Here is an 18682-nt window from a genome sequence, read left to right as displayed (position 1 = left end):
CGGCGGGTCCTAGCTACCTTAGATGGAAGACTGCATTACTTACATGGGCAAACAGCGAGAGCGCAGTTCGTCTGCAACAGGCCCACATGTCCCATAATGACAAGGCATTGGAGGCGGGCAGGCATGGGAGGCCCTTGTGATAGAGCTGAAGGCGACAGATCTAGAAACTGATTCAGAGACGAGCGCGTTAACTGTAGATGGGGACCAGTAGAATAGTTACCTTGATACTGAGGAGCAAGTGCGGGAGGCGATCCCCGGCTTCCATAATAAGTCAGAATATTTGATAATGCTGCTAGAATGGTGTCACCTGTGGAAACCATACAATTCGATTTCTCATTCGATTACACTTAGCCTTAAGATTGCAGCGCCGGCGGGGGGGAGGTTTCGGGGTGGGGGGACCTGAGGATGGGGTCGGGAATAGACTTGATGCGCAGGACATTAAGACATAGTAGCATGGTATTACATAGGTATCTTGCCAATGTATTGATTGTTATAATAAGGGACTCCGAGCCAAGGGTCGGTTCTGGATAGTTGATTTATCTTGATTGTAGGACCATGTCAAATGCCTCCTTTTACACCTAATTGTCGTGCTCTATGTAGATGCGGATGCCCATCCTCATGTTTGTTGTTTGTGTTTGAAAATAATAAAAAGATTATAAAATATTTAAAAAATAAAAAATAAGAGAGGCAGAAGCGTCAAGGGCACACTAGTCCACACAAGACCCTTGAAACAGTGAGGGTTGACCAGATCAACCATAGGGGCCCTCCCAAGAGTAATTAGACACTACCCCTGTGGAAGATGTAACATCTGTCCCCTGACAAGAACCACAAAAATAGTGAATTTGGGTGGTAATATACAATGGGAACTGAGACAACTCACCAATTGTAACAACCTGATGGTAGTATATGTGATCACATACCCATGTGATCTCCATTAAATTGGCATGACCACACGTAAAGTTTAAAACAAGAAATGCCGAACACCAGAGTACCCTGAGTTGCGGGCGAAACATGACTACGATGTCGGCACACTTTGTTGAAATGGGACATGCAGTGACGGACTACAAGTGGTTGGTTCTTAAACATATTCTAATTGAGAACAAAGACTCCTTGAAAGAGAACAACTCTGGATTTTCAAATTAAACAAGTATGTATCTGGCCTAAACGATAATATCCTGTGTGGACAATTTACAACCTAGCCTGTACACCACCATGAGGCTGGGTTGATGAGTCCATCTTCACCTCCTCCGGTTTTCTTCCAACATTTGATTTTTAACTACAATTGGTTTCTTTAACATTTTTTCCAGCATTTGGTCTCTGCCAACATCTGATTTTTTTAATCATACAAACGTTTTACATTTTTATCCCAGCATTGTGTTCAGTATTCGTCCCCTTATTTCAGGATGCGGATCTTTTGTTTTTGACTTCCTTCTATGATTTTTTAAACCCATCTCTCTTACTTCACAATATCATTTTCACAGAATTCAAAGCATCCTTCCTATGCCCTTTTTTGTATTCTCTAACAGTCTGTACTTAATCTCTAAACTGAGTCTGATATATTTATCCCCCTTTTTTAGTCATATACAATGTTTCTATACGTATTTGAGTTACTTTCTACTTTCTCTCCATCTCGACATAGCAGTTCTATGTAAATACAAAACTAGGAAATAGTTCCATACGCATTCCCCATTTTGCAAGGTTAGGCGGTCTAGTCAACCGGTACCCATCAATAATTGAACAACGCGCATTCAGTGGTCCCTCGAGGAACTCCCATACAGGAGTTTAACCCCTTCCCTGCGGGGGGAAGGGGGCCGCGCATGGCGCCGCTGTGCTTGTGACGAGCTCAGCTCGTCATGAGGCACAGTGGAGCTGCACTCATGACGAGCTGAGCTCGTCACAGCCACACCCGTTACCCCAGTATTGGAACTTTCATAGATGCCCATGCTTTGTATCATTCCCCGTCGTCGGAATGGGAGCCTCGATAAATAGAAAAAATATCATAACCATAGAAACAAAAGAGAAAATAGGCCTAGGCCTTATCTCATTTTATATCCTATCACCCTCTTTGTGTAAAAGAGACCAAACTTTCGTCAGGATCAATCAGAACAGCCTCACCCCATAGAACCTTCCTGAGAGAGCTCAGAGCCTCAGATTTTTCTACTGCACGTTGTGCTAGGGAGTCTCCACTGAACTCTGCTCAGTTTTTCATTCTATTCAGCTTATTACTTCAACTCTTCAACTTCAATCAACAATGTCTGACAAGAAGAAGAAGGCGTTATTCAGGTCCTGTGCAACCTGTGGAAAAAAGAGACTTTTTGTGGAGGATAAGCATGACAGCTGTATGTACTGCTTATATCCTGACCACAAGGCCACAGATTGCAAAATATGTAGAACTTTTTCTACAAAGACTTTGCGAGACAGAGAGGGCCGGCTGTTGACCTGGCTTCAGAAGATGAAGACTCCAAAGGAAGTGCTCTCTTCTGATGAGGAGGATTCTTCATCTGTCTCGACCTCCAGGAGATCCAAGAAGAGGGGTAGGTCTTCTCCCTCTACTTCTAATGAGCCTCCTGTTAAAACCTCTCATAAGATCTCTGATAGGTCTGAGATGGTTAGTCCCATTAAATCTCAACAAGGAAGTTCCTGTCACTTCTCAGAAGTCCCATAAGGAGAAAGACAGCAAAAAACCCTCTGCAGTCACTCCAGAGACTAAATCTGACAAAAAACAGCATCCGTCGATGACGAAAATGGCTGGTACGTCGACGACGATTACTTCTTCTAGACCTTCAAGTGCTCCATTGGCACCGTCGACGGTGGTGGCGATGACGCCTTTGACTTCGATGACGTTTAAGGTACCTTCATGTTCGTCGACAGTAATTTCTGCCTCGTCGTCGTTAGTGATGTCATCGAAGGTACTGTCGACGGCTGCTTCGGCGACGAAGACTACGACGACGACAACGACGTCAGCGTCGACGACGTCGAGTATGCTGGTGACGATGAGTTCGTCGACGAGGCCGTCGACGATCGCTCCTTCGTCGACGAATATGACTTTGCCGACGAGGTCTGGTGGGCCGTCTACGATTCCTTCGTCAACGAGGACTCCATCGACGATTGCTCCTTCGACGACGACTCCGTCGACGACTCAAAAAATGCAGTTTCCAATACAGAAACTTCAAATAACACCAGAGATGACATCTCCTAGACGGGTTACATCCTTGCCTCCAACAATGCTGCTGTATGATGAGTCGGAGGAAGAGGAGGACGGGGGTCAATATGGGGATGCCTACAGTCCTTCAGATTTAATTGTCAAGTGTCAAGAGACGGACGCTGAAGAATACTATGAACATCACGATGACCCAGGGGTACAACATTATGCTTCGCAACAGCAGCATCCCTCGGGCATGGGTCAAGACATGGTGGCCATGCCTGGTTCTCTAGTTTCAGATCTGCAATTGATGCTGCAGGATTACAGAAACAGGTTTTCACCACAGTCTACAGTGCAGCCAGAATGACCTCCTACTCCGGTGGTACCTCAGACGCCACCAGCTATCATACCAGTGGTAGTCTCACGGCCAGTAGACCCTGAACCTCGGAGAGACATCAATGAGGATGTCAGGGATGATGATGATGATGATGACGATGATCAGGGTAATCCTTTAACTGATCCTTTGCAAGACCCAAACTTGGATCTCGATGAAAGTGGGTTGCAAGATCCGGATGTTGTGGGACGGGACACGGCGGTGTCTCCTCCAACTGATTTTGGGGGGTTTCATAACCTCATGGAAAGGGCATCGAGGAGGTTTGGACTGCCAATTACAAAGGAACAGTCGGACTGTTTCCTTTATGACTTTAAGGAGGAATACAGGAAGTCAGTTAGGTCCATTCCCATAATTGAGCATGTGTGGGATGAAGGAATCAAGATCATGCAAAACCCGGCCACAGTCATCCCTGTTCTTCCCTGGCTGGAGAAGAAATATAAAGCCCCGGAGGGCAGTCCAGCGTGTCTTCTTGGACAGCCTAAGCCCGATTCTGTGATCTCGCAGGCAGCACAGAGCAAATCCAAAAGCCCATCGATGCCTCTGACTACACCTCCAGACAAGGAAGAGAGGCGCTTGGATAACGTGGGTAAAAGATTTTCCTCCATGGCCAGCCTTCTTGTCCGGGCAGCGAATGCTCTGGCCATTCTAGGCAGGTACGATCGCCAGATGTGGTGCGACTTGGAGCCATTTGTGGAACAACTGCCGGACATAGCGAAGGAGGAGGCCAAGAGAGTTCTGCTGGAGGGAGAGAGATCATCTTCGGAAGTGATTGATTGTGTGATGAACATTGCTTCCACTGCTTTTCGAGCTTTAGCCGGTTCGGCGGTATTGCGCCGTCAGGGCTGGTTGCGAGCTACCTGGTTTCGTCAAGAGGTCCAAAATATGATCCTGGACCTCTCATTTGATGGTGAATTGCTGTTCAGCAAACATGTTGATGACGCCCTACAAAATATCAAAAAGGACACTGACACGGCAAAGTCCTTGGGATCATTGAACTATCGAAAGGTCCCATTCAAAGGAGCGAGAGGCAGGGGTTTCTCTGCTTATAGAGGCAGCAACCAGCAAAGATATTCAACGCAGACTTCACAGTCTTACAAGACTCAATATTCAAATCAACGCCAAGGCCAATCGGCGTCTTACGCTCGCCAATCTCAGGGAGGGCGTCAGAATCGCCAGGGTCGTGGCAATGCCAAGAGACAATAGCGGCCTCCTGGCTCTTTCTACTGTTCCTCCCCTGACAGTTACATCAGTAGGGGGCAGGATATCTTTTTGTCTGGACAATTGGAGAAAAATAACATCAGACCAGTGGGTCCTGAATATTGTTCAGAGTGGCCATACGTTGGAGTTCCAAGATCTTCCTCCAACCAGAGCTCCAGGCGCCAATCAATCAAGACATCTGGGTCTGCTACGCCGCGAAGCCCACCAGCTTTTCACCAAGGGGGTAATAGAGCCGGTACCTCTCTCCCAGAGGGGCAGAGGTTTTTATTCCAGGTTCTTCCTGGTTCGAAAGACGGCAGATACTTGGTGCCCCATTTTAGATCTCCGAGAGCTCAACACTTATCTCATCAAACTGTCTTTCAGGATGGTCACTCTCCAGGATATTCTTCGTCTTCTGAACCCGGGAGACTATATGGCGTCTCTGGATTTAGAAGATGCGTACTTCCACGTACCGATCCACCCAGCTCGCAGGCAATATCTACGCTTCACAGTAGGCAAGAGCCATTTCCAATTCAGAGTTCTTCCGTTTGGCCTTCGATCGGCTCCACGGATTTTCACAAAGGTGCTGGCACCAGTGGCGGCTTTCCTCAGAAAGCAATCCCTGGAGGTTTTCCCCTACTTGGACGACTGGCTAGTCAAGGCTCCATCCTTCCAGGAAGCTTCCAGAGCCATTTCAACTTGCATCCACTTGTTCAATCACCTGGGCCTTCAGCTCAACGAGAAGAAGTCAGTTCTTCGACCTTCCAGGTCCGCAAGATTCCTAGGGGCCGTTTTAGACACGGAACAGTGCAAAGCTCTTCCTTCAGAGGAACGTCAGCAAAAACTGATGCTCTCAGCTCGACAGGTGCAGAAAAAGAAATATCTTTCAGTTCGGTGCTACAAGTCCCTGCTCGGAACGATTTCATCCTGCATACCATTAGTACCGCATTGCAGACTGCGAATGCGTCCTCTGCAAGAGGAACTAGACAAACAATGGTGCCAGGCAGAGGGCTCGTTCAATGACAAAATTTTGGTTACACCGCAGATGGAAAAGGCATGCGAGTGGTGGTTGGTGAAAGAGAACATCGCAGAGGGGCTAACATTCAGACTTCCACCATCTCCTATTGTCCTAACAACGGATGCCTCATTAGAAGGCTGGGGAGCGGTTCTCCAGGAACTTCAAATCAGTGGACACTGGAGTCCAGATCAGCGCCAGTGCCACATCAATTTTTTGGAACTGACAGCCGTTCCGTTGGCTTTGCAAGCTTTCCTCCCGAGAGTTCAAAATCGCACAGTGCTGGTCCGGATGGACAATACGACGGCCATGCACTATATCAACAAGCAAGGGGGGACGAGATCTCAAACTCTGTCCAAGGAAGCCCAAGGTCTTTGGGATTGGGCTATTCTTCACAAAGTCACTCTCCAAGCGGAACACCTGCCAGGCACTCTCAATGTTACAGCAAATGCACTAAGTCGCCGCAAACAGGCGAATAACGAATGGGAATTGAACCAGTCAGTTCTGGAGAAAGTGTTCTCAGTCTGGGGAAGACCGACCATAGACCTCTTTGCGTCTCCGGAGAACGCCAAATGCCGGTTCTACGGACGCAAGGAACACCATCAGGGATCCTTGGGGAATGCGCTTTCCATGTCTTGGTTCGGTGCATTCTTTTACGCTTTTCCACCAATTCCCCTCATTCCACGAGTGCTCCGGAAACTCAAGGCGGAGCCATGCAGGATGATTCTCATTGCTCCAGCGTGGCCCCGACAGTTCTGGTACACAGAACTTCTTCTACTGTCTCAGGATCGTCCAATTCGCCTGCAACTAGTTCCGTCTCTGTTATCAAGGGATCAAGGTCAGGTGCTCCATCCGGATCCGGGGTCGCTGCATTTAACAGCGTGGCTCCTGAATACAGAGATTTCCGACATCTGAATCTCACCAAGGAATGTAGAGAGGTTTTGTCTCAGGCTCGAGCGCCAAGTACTAATAAGACGTACAAAGCAAAATGGAAGAGATTCTGCCTGTGGTGTCAGAGAAACCGTCTCCATCCTTACAAGTCTCTTCCTCATCAAGTTTTGCCATATATACTATCATTGGCTAAGTCTGGTTTGGCTCACTTTACAGTTAAGGTGCATCTGGCAGCCATCTCAAGGGTCAGGCGAACTTCATCAGGTCCTTCTCTATTGTCTTCCAGAATTATTAAACAGTTCTTGAAAGGCCTGTTTCGGATGTATCCTCCAGTTCGTCCACCTTCACCAATTTGGCAGCTGAACCTGGTGTTGGCTCAACTAATGAAAGCTCCGTTTGCGCCTATTCACAAGGCAGACTTGAAATTCCTTTCTTGGAAACTAGCCCTTCTCTTAGCCCTAACATCGACTAGGAGGGTTAGTGAGCTTCAGGCGCTGTCCATAGTGGAACCTTTCCTTCAATTCAAAAGAGATGTTCTTATCCTTCGAACTAATCCAAAGTTCATCCCGAAGGTTCCGTCCGAGTTCCATCTGAATGAACTCTTGATTCTAAAATCATTTTTTCTGCGGCCTTCGACTCCGGCGGAACAAACATTGCATTCTTTGGATGTTCAAAGATGCTTGAAATTCTATTTGGAGCGCATAAAGTCCTTTAGAAAGTCATCACAGTTGTTTGTCGCCTATAGCGCGCCACAGAAGGGATGTGCTTTAACAAAGACAAGCATTTCCCGCTGGATCTCCAATGCGATTCAATTCTGCCGTCTGTAAGCAGGCACACCTCTGGGCAGAAAGGTTCGTGCGCATTCCACAAGAGCGGTGGCATCTTCGGTTGCTCTTTTTTCAGGAGTCATGATCAAGGACATATGCAGGGCAGCAACGTGGAGCAGTACTCATACCTTCACGAAGCACTACTGCCTGAAGTCTACAGGACAAGACGACGCTGCTGTTGGTCAAGCAGTCCTCAGGAATCTGTTTCAGTGAGAGGTGAGCTTTCCCTACAATCCCTCCTTCCTGTATTGCACATTTTGTTTCTGTGATGCTCTATATGTTTATATATGACAAAATGTGCTTTGGTGATTTACTGATAGCTATTCTGATACAAAGCATGGGAATCTATGAAAGTTCCAATACTGAGGTAAGAAAACAAGTTACTTACCTGTAACTTTGGTTCCCCAGTATTGGTAACTTTCATAGATTCCCATGCGCCCACCCTCCTCCCCTGGGAAAGCTCAGTCTTTTTACAGAGATAGTGGCGGTTTGCACAACGGCTACGAAAATCTGAGGCTCTGAGCTCTCTCAGGAAGGTTCTATGGGGTGAGGCTGTTCTGATTGGTCCTGACGAAAGTCTGGTCTCTTTTACACAAAGAGGGTGATAGGATACAAAATGAGATGAGGCCTAGGCCTATTTTCTCTTTTGTTTCTATGGTTATGATATTTTTTCTATTTACCGAGGCACCCATTCCGACGACGGGGAATGATACAAAGCATGGGAATCTATGAAAGTTACCAATACTGGGGAACCAAAGTTACAGGTAAGTAACTTGTTTTCTTTTGGAACGTTCAGCACAGCGGGGAAATTATCCCCGCGTGCGAACGTTCCAATGGCTCAACCCTGCTTCATGACGAGCTGAGCTTGTCATGAGCACTCAACGGGTTAAAAACCCAGGAATCAAGTCACTCAGTAACATGCAGGCACAGACCACGGTTTTACAGGTGAGCGGCCTAGGCAGGGACCTTGATGACTTGAGTATGGCCTAGCAATGTAACTCCTTACTAAAATACCGCAAAGGGGTGACGTTTTGTGGTTAATATGCTCTCTTTTTTATGCTTATACAGTGTGACTGCAGGGTCACCTTGCATCCGTGGACGTATGGGACACTATTAGTGTTCCTATTTGTATGTACGAATCATTACATGTGTGCATTGTGGTGTGTGAGGCTGAGAATGAGTGTACACTAAGGTATACATCCATTGTGTGTATTAAAAGTGGTCACTATTTTAACTAGCCATTACACATCCTGGACGTTTTCCTGCTATTTGTTCATACCTGTTCATAGGGCATTTTCAAAGCATGATATTAAGGCTAATTATTAGACGCTAATATTCTGAATGCAACCTTTTCATTTTTATCACGACTGAGCACATAAGTTTCAGTATCCAAGGACTTTCCAGGCTAACTTCATGTTTTTTTACCGACGCAGTGGAACAGAGGTCAAGTAGGTGCACAAATTTAATTTGGCATGCAGAGTGTGTGATTGGAATGCACTGTGTACTGATGGAAGAAGCGGTCTCAGGGAGTGAGTTCTACGGTCCTGACGCTGCCACAGGGAAGGATGGCAGGAACATGTAGACCACAGAGGAAGTTAACCGCATGCGTGCGGTAGGATTTCCGCCCGTACGCTGGGTTTTAGGGATTCGCACTTTACATGACGAGCTGGGCTCGTCATGAGCGTGCGAGGAGGCTACCTCATGACGAGCCCAGCTCGTCATCAGCGTCGAAGGGGTTAAGGTAATTGAATCCTTCATTACCTTTCTAACTTCTTTCCCAGATTTTAACCATACCGGCAAGGGCGCATATTAAAGCATTACGCAGCCACTAGTCAGGTATTTTTAACCTATAACATAACCACTCCATCTCCTATTGTACTTGAGTGTAGGAGCAGAAATGTGATATTGAACAACTAGCAGCCGATTTAATAGCATTAACAAGAGTCAGTAAGCTGAGCGCTGGATGTACTGTGAATATATATACTGTTAGCCAATATGCCTTTGGAGTTGTACATCATTTTGGCAGACTTTGGGCAGAAAGAGGTTTCCTCACATCTCAAGAAATAAAAAAAACATGGTCCACTGCTTGTTAAATTACTAAATGGTTATCCTTGCCAAAAAGAGTAGCAATCATCAAATGTAATGCACACAAAAAGATAATAGATGGCATAGGCAAATGTAATGCTTTTGCAAACCAGATAGCCAAAGAGACTGCACAGAATGTCATGTCATTAACATATGTTTCCCATCGAATGGTTATTGATGATAAAGAAAGTGCATATGACTTCAGTGATTGGGGCATAGCAGATTTGCAAAAACAAGGAAGAGATACAAAAATGGCAACAATATGGTACTCTGATGAATAGTTGTTGGAAGGATCAACATGGTTATTGATTCATGCTACCTGACAAACTGTTATATGCAATGAATGTGATGATGCACAGCCCTTCCCATTTGGGAAGAGATAAAATTGTGATCAGCATGAAATTGTTTTGGGAAAACGCTAATATATGGAAATTTGCTTGCAAAATGTGTAAAGATTGCATGGTATGCACACAGTATAATGCTGGTATAGGAATTCCTACCCCTACAGGAGGATTTCGAACATTTAAATATCAGAGCACTAAATGAATGATTTGCTGGAGATAACCCCCCAGCTACAACACATTATTCAACAAAAGCTAATACAATACTAGATTATACTTTCATCTTCCTGTCTCTATTTCAACATATTATTTCATTTCAGATGGGTGATAAAGCTGACAGTGATCATCGTCCCCAAGAAATTGTGCTTAAAGTAAGTAAGCCCAAACTTGAGCGATCTTTGGCTCCTCAGGAATCACTTTTAACTATCAATTTTAAAAGGATTAAGTTTGCAGCAGCGACCGACGATACTATGCTGGAAAACGTAAAACAGCACTTGAATGCAAGAATCGGATCAAGTGAAGTCGAGAAATGGGAGCATTTTACAACATCCATGGCAGCTTACACTACAAGAACTAACCCACATGTCCAACCGGTTCACAGTAGCACAAAGCATGTCTCACAAGAATATAAAGAGAAGATCAGGCGCAGAAAAAAATCAATTAACCAAATGTTGAGACAACTTCGGCTTAATCCAGCAGATAAAGTGAAAATTGAATTATTACGGAAGCAAAAGGCAATGTTGAAAAAACAAAAATGGAAAGCCAACAGAACAGTGGAGGACAATCTTTGGGCAAAACTATGTGCTGACACCAAACAGAGTAATAGTGCAAGATTTTGGAATACTATAAACCAAATTATAAGACCCTCGTACGACGGAGCTTCCTCTAATATTACAGAAGAAGTACGGGCAAACTACCTCAGGAACCACTTCAATCAAGATATGGATTTTACTAACTTGGAGCCAAGAACTGATAATGCGACAAAAAGTATAATTATAAATAAAGTACAGGCATTTCACATGATCATCAGCAAACCTGAGGGTCAATCATTGTCAATAGATGATGGTATGATGAGCACGAGTAACACCATTAAGCGCCAAATTAGAAAAGGAAGGAGAGAGGGGGCGACCGGCCCGTACGGAATACTGCCCATCATTTACAAACAAGATGCGTATGAATTGGCAGCAGTATTGGAACCACTGTTTATGGAAATAAGATACTTTAATATACTGCTTAGCTCCTGGAAGGGATCAATTATTTCTCCAATTTTTAAGTCAGGGGATAAGTCACTCCCACAGAACTATCGGTTGGTGGCCCTTATGGACAATGAGGCAAAGTATTTTGGAGGAACCCTCTTGGAGGAGCTGCATGCCTGGGCCACAGAGAATTCTTTAATTCCAGCTAATCAGACTGGTTTCATTAAATCAGTTGGAACAACCACAAATATTCTAACCATGGGAATGCTCATAGACAAGGCAGAATCAACGAAAATGTCCATTCATCTCTGTTTATAGCTGCCTTTGACCATATAAATTGGAAGATCTTATGGTCCAAATTGAGCAGCTGGGGGATACCAAAGTCTCTGTTAGACTTGTTGATCCGCCTTCACACGGACACATAGGTCCAGGTAAAGTTGGGTGATGGGTCATTTCTGTCAAGACGCATACTAACTAACAAAGGGCTCAAACAGGGCTGCGTCTTAGCCCCCATGTTATTCAACTTGTTTTTAGCGGACCTTGTCCCGATATTAAACAGCTGTAACTCTCATGCTCCCAGGTTAGGTGGGTTATCACTACCGTGTCTTCTCTATGCAGACGATATTGTCCTAATCAGCCATACACAAGTAGACTTGCAACATCTTGTGAACTCTACACAGAGCTATTCTGAAGCAAATGAACTGACCATAAATCTTGAGAAAACAAGGACAATGACGATCAGCAAAAATAGGAACAAATTGGCTAACTGGTTTTGGGGCAGTACTCATATTGAGGATACGTCAGTCTATAAATATCTAGGAGTAAAAATCGATAAAGGCGACCACTTCACTGCACATAAATACAGTATTAGAGCGAAAGGCCTTGCATTAGCAATCTCTCTAAAAACACTAAACAGTAAACTAACTGGTCTGTCGCTCCTGCCTGTGGCACAATTGATACGAGCTAAACTTCTGCCAACAATTGCTTATGGTAGTGAAGTACAGAGAGGAAGAGATGCAAAAACTCTTGATAACACAGTTATAGCTGCATATAGGATTATTTTTGGTTTGCCCAAACAAACTTCACCAGCACAAATCAGGCTAGAGTTTGGGGTTCAGAAGCAGTTCCTGGCAAGATAGGGGGCATACATAACTACCTGGGACAAAGCGCGGAAATCCACCCAAGGAACTCTAAATGAATATCTATGGAAGGAGTTAGAGCAACACTCAGCCTCACCAGCTGCCAAATACTTCATAAGCAGTCTGGTAAATACCAGCCTAAACCAACTTTGGGATACTCATACAAGCCACTCAACGCTTAAAAAACTGGTCAGGAAGAAAGTTAAACACCTCTCATGGGTCGAGGACAAGACATCCCTCTTGAAAAGGTCACGTGGCTGGATGACCCTGAACACGTATTCCATACCAGCATCACAGACCTACCTTGATTTGGGCTATGCTAAAACTACTAAAATTAAAATTTTGAAGTATAGACTGGACTTGTTTCCCTGTATTCAGCATTTTCCGTATTGGCTAAAGGGTAAGGTGGGCTCCTCCTGCCGTCTATGCGGCTCAGCCCCAGAGGATCTGCTGCATCTGTTATGGTCCTGTATAGAGCTTTTGGAAGAACGAAAGCGTCTGTTAAAACGCCATTTTAATCAGCGTGGGATACGCTCACAAAGATAAGCAGTTCTTGCCTGCTTTGCACCTAATGACCCACAGCTTGGTTAAGTTCATGAGGGTGGTAGAAGAGAAAATTCCATAACCAGATTCATAATTTATTATAAGATACACTTTTAACACAACAGCACCTCTATTTACGGACGTTTAAAATGATACATTTTTAGGAATGATTTTAATAAGATAAAAGATGCACACTATGAAATACTGTTTTACTATTGAACGCAGAATTGCTTTTAAACCTTGATGTTTTGTACTGCAATGGTTTTTATTAATTATGCAAATAAACGACCTACTTTACCAGTACAGGGCATTTTTCATCTGCCGAGGCACCCTTCAAGCATTTGGAAATAGACTTTATTGAGCTGCCCCCTACAAATAGGTATCGGTATGTACTGACTGTGATATGTATGTTCAACAAGTGATCGTAGGCTACCCTACTAAGCGATGCAATGCTATGACCATAGCTAACTGCCTACTGAAATATTTATTTCCACGCTTTGGTTTGCCCTGGATGATTTCACGTGACAACAGGGTGTGCTTTGTCAATAAGGTAATGGAATTGGTCTGTAAGGCAATGGAAGTACAACACAAGTTTCAATGTGTATATCGCCCCGAAGCAGCAGGTGCCATTGAAAGGAGAAATGGCATTCTGAAGGCCAATATAGATAAATTATGTGCAGAATCTACATTGAATTGCGTTGATATCTTGCCACTTGCCCATGTGAGTATGTGAACTACCCCAAATAAGACATCTCAGCCCAGATGAAATAGTGATTGGATGAACCCTCACATGTTGGGGGCATCTCAAAAACATTGCTAACAACACCATAACTGATACACTGCTTTGAGAGTATTGTGTTGAATGGACAGAAAGTGTTTCTGCCATTAATAAATAGGTGAAAGAAGCCTTGCCATTGCATCTGCAGGGTCCTGGACACAATATTCAACATCACGAATAAGTGATGCTCAAGCACTTTTAGAGATCTAATTGCCTAGAACCAACCTGGAAGGATCCCATACAAGTTTTGCTGGCAACACAAGCAGGTGTGAAATATACAGGATATAAGAATTGGATTCATGACTCAAATGAGAAAAGAGCTCCTTTGCCTCAGACCTTGCCACTGACTGCAGTAGACAGGATTGCGCCAACAAGTGTGCTACCTCAGTCCATCAAGGACTCTAGCACTCGGCATAACCTGTGCCCACGCTGTACAGTAAGTCGATCTTCTTGAACTCAACCAGCGATAGTATACTTGTGGGACCAGATCCACGAATTACTGGCAACCTCTCATGGCCTAGTGAGGGTGAAGAATTAGAAACAAAGTGGCCCAACTGTTCGGGAGGAATAATTATGATAGAAAGGACTGGAAACAACCTTTACAGCCCAACTTTTACAACGCACTACCATTACAACGCAGTCATTACAACGCAACATCCCTTACAACGCATGCCATTACAACGCGTGACACTACAACGCATACAATTACAACTCATGTCATTACAACGCAGTCATTACAACGCATACCATTACAACGCATAGTACCCTTACACTATCCAACACTTACCCTGCTGTTGCACCCCCTGGAGTTAGAATAGTAATTTTCACCCCTACACTATCCAACACTTACCCTACTGTTGCACCCCCTGGAGTTAGAATAGTAATTTTTACCCCTACACTATCCAACACTTACCCTACTGTTGCACCCCCTGGAGTTAGAATAGTAATTTGTACCCCTACACTATCCAATACTTACCATACATGCAATGTAATGGTATGCGTTGTAATGACAACTGGCTGCTCCTGAGGCGAAAAGCCGGGAGACAGCTCCATGTTTTTAAAATTGCTTTTCTGAAAGATTGTTTGTTCTTCTTTTAACCAATTGCACTCACCTTAAAACCGCTGACCTGACAAGCGGACCCCCGGTGATATCGGCGTGCAAAACGCCAGCGCCTCGAGAAATCGACAGGCCACGCCCCCCTCGGAGGCCACGCCCACCGCCCGCAGTACTTAAGGGACGCTGATCACAAGCGCGCCCATCTGACAACTGGCTGCTCCTGAGGCGAAAAGCCGGGAGACAGCTCCATGTTTTTAAAATTGCTTTTCTGAAAGATTGTTTGTTCTTCTTTTAACCAATTGCACTCACCTTAAAACCGCTGACCTGACAAGCGGACCCCCGGTGATATCGGCGTGCAAAACGCCAGCGCCTCGAGAAATCGACAGGCCACGCCCCCCTCGGAGGCCACGCCCACCGCCCGCAGTACTTAAGGGACGCTGATCACAAGCGCGCCCATCTGACAACTGGCTGCTCCTGAGGCGAAAAGCCGGGAGACAGCTCCATGTTTTTAAAATTGCTTTTCTGAAAGATTGTTTGTTCTTCTTTTAACCAATTGCACTCACCTTAAAACCGCTGACCTGACAAGCGGACCCCCGGTGATAGCGGCGTGCAAAACGCCAGCGCCTCGAGAAATCGACAGGCCACGCCCCCCTCGGAGGCCACGCCCACCGCCCGCAGTACTTAAGGGACGCTGATCACAAGCGCGCCCATCTGACAACTGGCTGCTCCTGAGGCGAAAAGCCGGGAGACAGCTCCATGTTTTTAAAATTGCTTTTCTGAAAGATTGTTTGTTCTTCTTTTAACCAATTGCACTCACCTTAAAACCGCTGACCTGACAAGCGGACCCCCGGTGATATCGGCGTGCAAAACGCCAGCGCCTCGAGAAATCGACAGGCCACGCCCCCCTCGGAGGCCACGCCCACCGCCCGCAGTACTTAAGGGACGCTGATCACAAGCGCGCCCATCTGACAACTGGCTGCTCCTGAGGCGAAAAGCCGGGAGACAGCTCCATGTTTTTAAAATTGCTTTTCTGAAAGATTGTTTGTTCTTCTTTTAACCAATTGCACTCACCTTAAAACCGCTGACCTGACAAGCGGACCCCCGGTGATATCGGCGTGCAAAACGCCAGCGCCTCGAGAAATCGACAGGCCACGCCCCCCTCGGAGGCCACGCCCACCGCCCCCTACTTACCTTTCCATAAGTATGTGCCTCCCCAGGAAGCGCAGCGGACGAGCGCAGCGGGCGCGACGATTGCGCGCCGAAGGCGCGCTTAAGGCAAGCTCGTCTGCGCTCGTCCGCGACCGTCCGGGGCCAGGGGCATGTCATTCTGCTCGCCCTACCAGCTATTCCTCCTCTCAATTACGTTGTCTTCAGGGCCCCTGGTCACTACCTGCCTCTACTTGCTCACGCATTAAGGCTCTTGGCCTATTTCCACCTGCCCCTCCTGCCATTCCTTTCCCCCAACCTGCCCCCTCTCCTCCTCCCAGAGGTAGCGCCACTCCTGCTACCCCTAGAGCCCTTACGGCCCTTTATATAAACACTAGGTCTGCAGTAGCTCACGCTCATGAGCTTTCGGTTCTACTGGATCTTCATGCCCCTGACTTGCTTTTCCTAACGGAAACTTGGTTCTGCGAGGACTCCCTCCCCGTCCTCTTAGCTACTCTTCCATCGCCATATTACGCTATCCGTGCTGATCGCTTAAATGGCAGACCTGGGGGCGGGGTGGCAGTCATTGCCCGAACCGACCTCCCCTTCATAACCTTATCCTTACCTGACATTGCCACTACGGAGTATCTAGCCATCCGCACTACCTCCATCACGCCCCCTCTTACTTGTATACTTATTTATCGTCCCCCTCAATCCGCGTCATTATTCCTTCCGGACTTCCTTGAAGTTCTGGCTACCACTACAGTCAATAATTCCTCCATTTTGCTTCTGGGTGATTTTAATTTTTGGCCCTCTGATCCAGCGGAATGTTCATCCTCCAAAGAATTCTCAGACACACTCCATTCTCTCAATTTCATTTCTCATATTCATTCCCCCACCCACATCAAGGGTCATATCCTTGACCAGATTTGGTCCCTAAATTGCCCAGTAGAGTCCCCCTTTGTCTTGCCCTGTACTTGGTCTGACCATCATCTTATCTCTTTCTCGCTCTTTATCCACCCTCAGGTCAAGCCCCCACTCCCGAAAAACATCTGGGTGCGTGCATGGGGCCGAGTAGACCCGGAGAGTCTAGCTTCCTTACTCACCGCTTCCCTACCCTCCCTGAATAATCTGCCCACTCATTCTCAGGTCAAGGCCATTAATCTTTGGCTCTCGGCAGGCTGTGACTCGGTTGCCCCTCTGAAACGAGTCTCAACCAAACGAGAGAAGGATGCCAATCAGTGGTTCAATCAAGATCTAAAAACCACTAAATTAGCAGTTCGCCGGGCGGAGCGAGCTTGGAGGAAGAACTATTGCCCCTTTTTGCGACTAGAGTTTATTAACATCTTGACTCTCTACAAAAAAAACATCTTGGAGGCAAAAACCGTCTATTTTTCCTCCAAAATACTCGCAGCGGAAAACAAATCGAAGGAAATCTTTTCGATTATCCACAACTTGGCGTTCTCAGACAGAACCTCGCTTAAACCCACTCCCTCCCAGGATCTTTGTCACTCCCTCAATCATTTCTTTATTCAAAAAATTGCCACTATTAAATCCAACATTCCCCCTCCTCCCCTCTCTTTTGTGGACCCTCAGTGCCCTTCCCCTAAGGAACGCCTCACTGCCCTCCCACTTCTAACCCAAGAATCCTTGACTGCTATAATCCCACTCGTCAAATCTGGTTCCCCACTAGATTCTTGCCCGGCCCATATTCTCCGTCACATCTTCCTCAGCTGTCCCGACCTTCCTCTCCACGCTCTAAACAGTTCTCTTTCTCAGGGCGTGGTACCCAATTCATTGAAATCCGCCATCATTGTTCCCATACTGAAAAAACCGGGCGCTGATCCCTCAGTTCCAGCCAATTTTCGCCCCATTTCCCTCCTGCCGTTCTTGGCGAAAGTTCTCGAGCGCCATGTTACTTCTGCCTTGAGCTCTTTCGTGGAGAAGAACGGGGTCCTCGCCCCTCGCCAGGCCGGGTTTCGCCCCGCACACTCTACGGAGTCCGTAGTGCTAGCGGTCCTTGACAACCTCAGGGAGGGTATGGATACCAACCAATCTCAGGCCCTTGTCCTCCTCGATCTCTCAGCCGCTTTTGACACGGTGGATCATTCCATCTTGCTTTCCCGTGTCAGGGCGGCGGGGATCGAGGGCACGGCGCTGGTCTGGTTATCCTCCTTCCTGAGGGACCGCACCCAGGCCGTCCGCCTGGGTGACTTCACTGCGGACTTCTGTAATGTCCAGTGCGGGGTCCCCCAAGGCTCCTCCCTTTCCCCCCTTTTATTCAACTTGTACATCTCCCCTCTTATTTTTTCACTGCAACAAATGGAGGTCGCCGTGTTTAATTATGCGGACGACCTCCAGCTTGTCTTTAACCTTTCCTCTTCCCCCGACTCTGCTCTTAATTTTCAAACCATTATGATTCACATCCGTGACTGGATGAACCACAATCATCTTAAACTCAACCCAGACAAAACAGAGCTGGTGTTGACGGGTGGTTCATCCAGCCCCTGGTCCCCCATTTTCTGGCCCCTTTCCCTTGGTCCCCCTCCTGTCCCCGCTACCTCAGTTAAAACTCTTGGCATTAAGCTTAATCCCCAACTCACCCTTCACTCCCAGGTCAGCTCCGTGGTCTCTTCTTCCTTTCTGGCACTGCGTACCATACGCAAGGTATCCCGTTTTTTTTCATTTGACGCACTTAAACTGATTACTCTGGCCATGGTCGTGTCCCGCCTGGATTACGGCAACGCCCTATATGCTGGTATTCCTGCATATAGCCTTCGGCGGTTGCAGCAGATCCAAAACCAGGCGGCGCGCCTCGTGTTTAAACTCCCCAAGTCCCACCATGTCACTCCCCTCCTAAAGTCCCTACACTGGCTTCCTGTCTGTGCCCGTGTCCAGTTCAAGCTTGCCTCTATCACCTTCCAAGCGCGA

The 18682-nt window shown here is 46.5% G+C and overlaps 1 protein-coding gene across 2 annotated transcripts in view; it reads left to right on the top strand.

Annotated features, from left to right (window-relative positions):
- CFAP20 (cilia and flagella associated protein 20) overlaps positions 1-18682 on the top strand; it is a 455963-nt gene that overhangs the window by 401165 nt on the left and 36116 nt on the right. Inside the window, exon 5 of one of the 2 annotated variants that reach the window (XM_078669002.1) lies at positions 10213-10263. The exons of the other annotated variant lie outside the window; for it this stretch is intronic. Coding sequence (XP_078525128.1) covers positions 10213-10263 — 51 coding nt within the window. The remainder of the gene's footprint in view (positions 1-10212; positions 10264-18682) is intronic. 2 annotated transcript variants of the gene reach the window in all.

The sequence above is a fragment of the Lissotriton helveticus genome, chromosome 12, assembly GCF_964261635.1.
Source record: "Lissotriton helveticus chromosome 12, aLisHel1.1, whole genome shotgun sequence".
In the NCBI taxonomy this organism is placed as follows: Eukaryota; Metazoa; Chordata; class Amphibia; order Caudata; family Salamandridae; genus Lissotriton; species Lissotriton helveticus.
The sequence above is the reverse complement of the archived record's forward strand: the minus strand, read 5'-3'. Positions and strand labels throughout refer to the sequence as shown.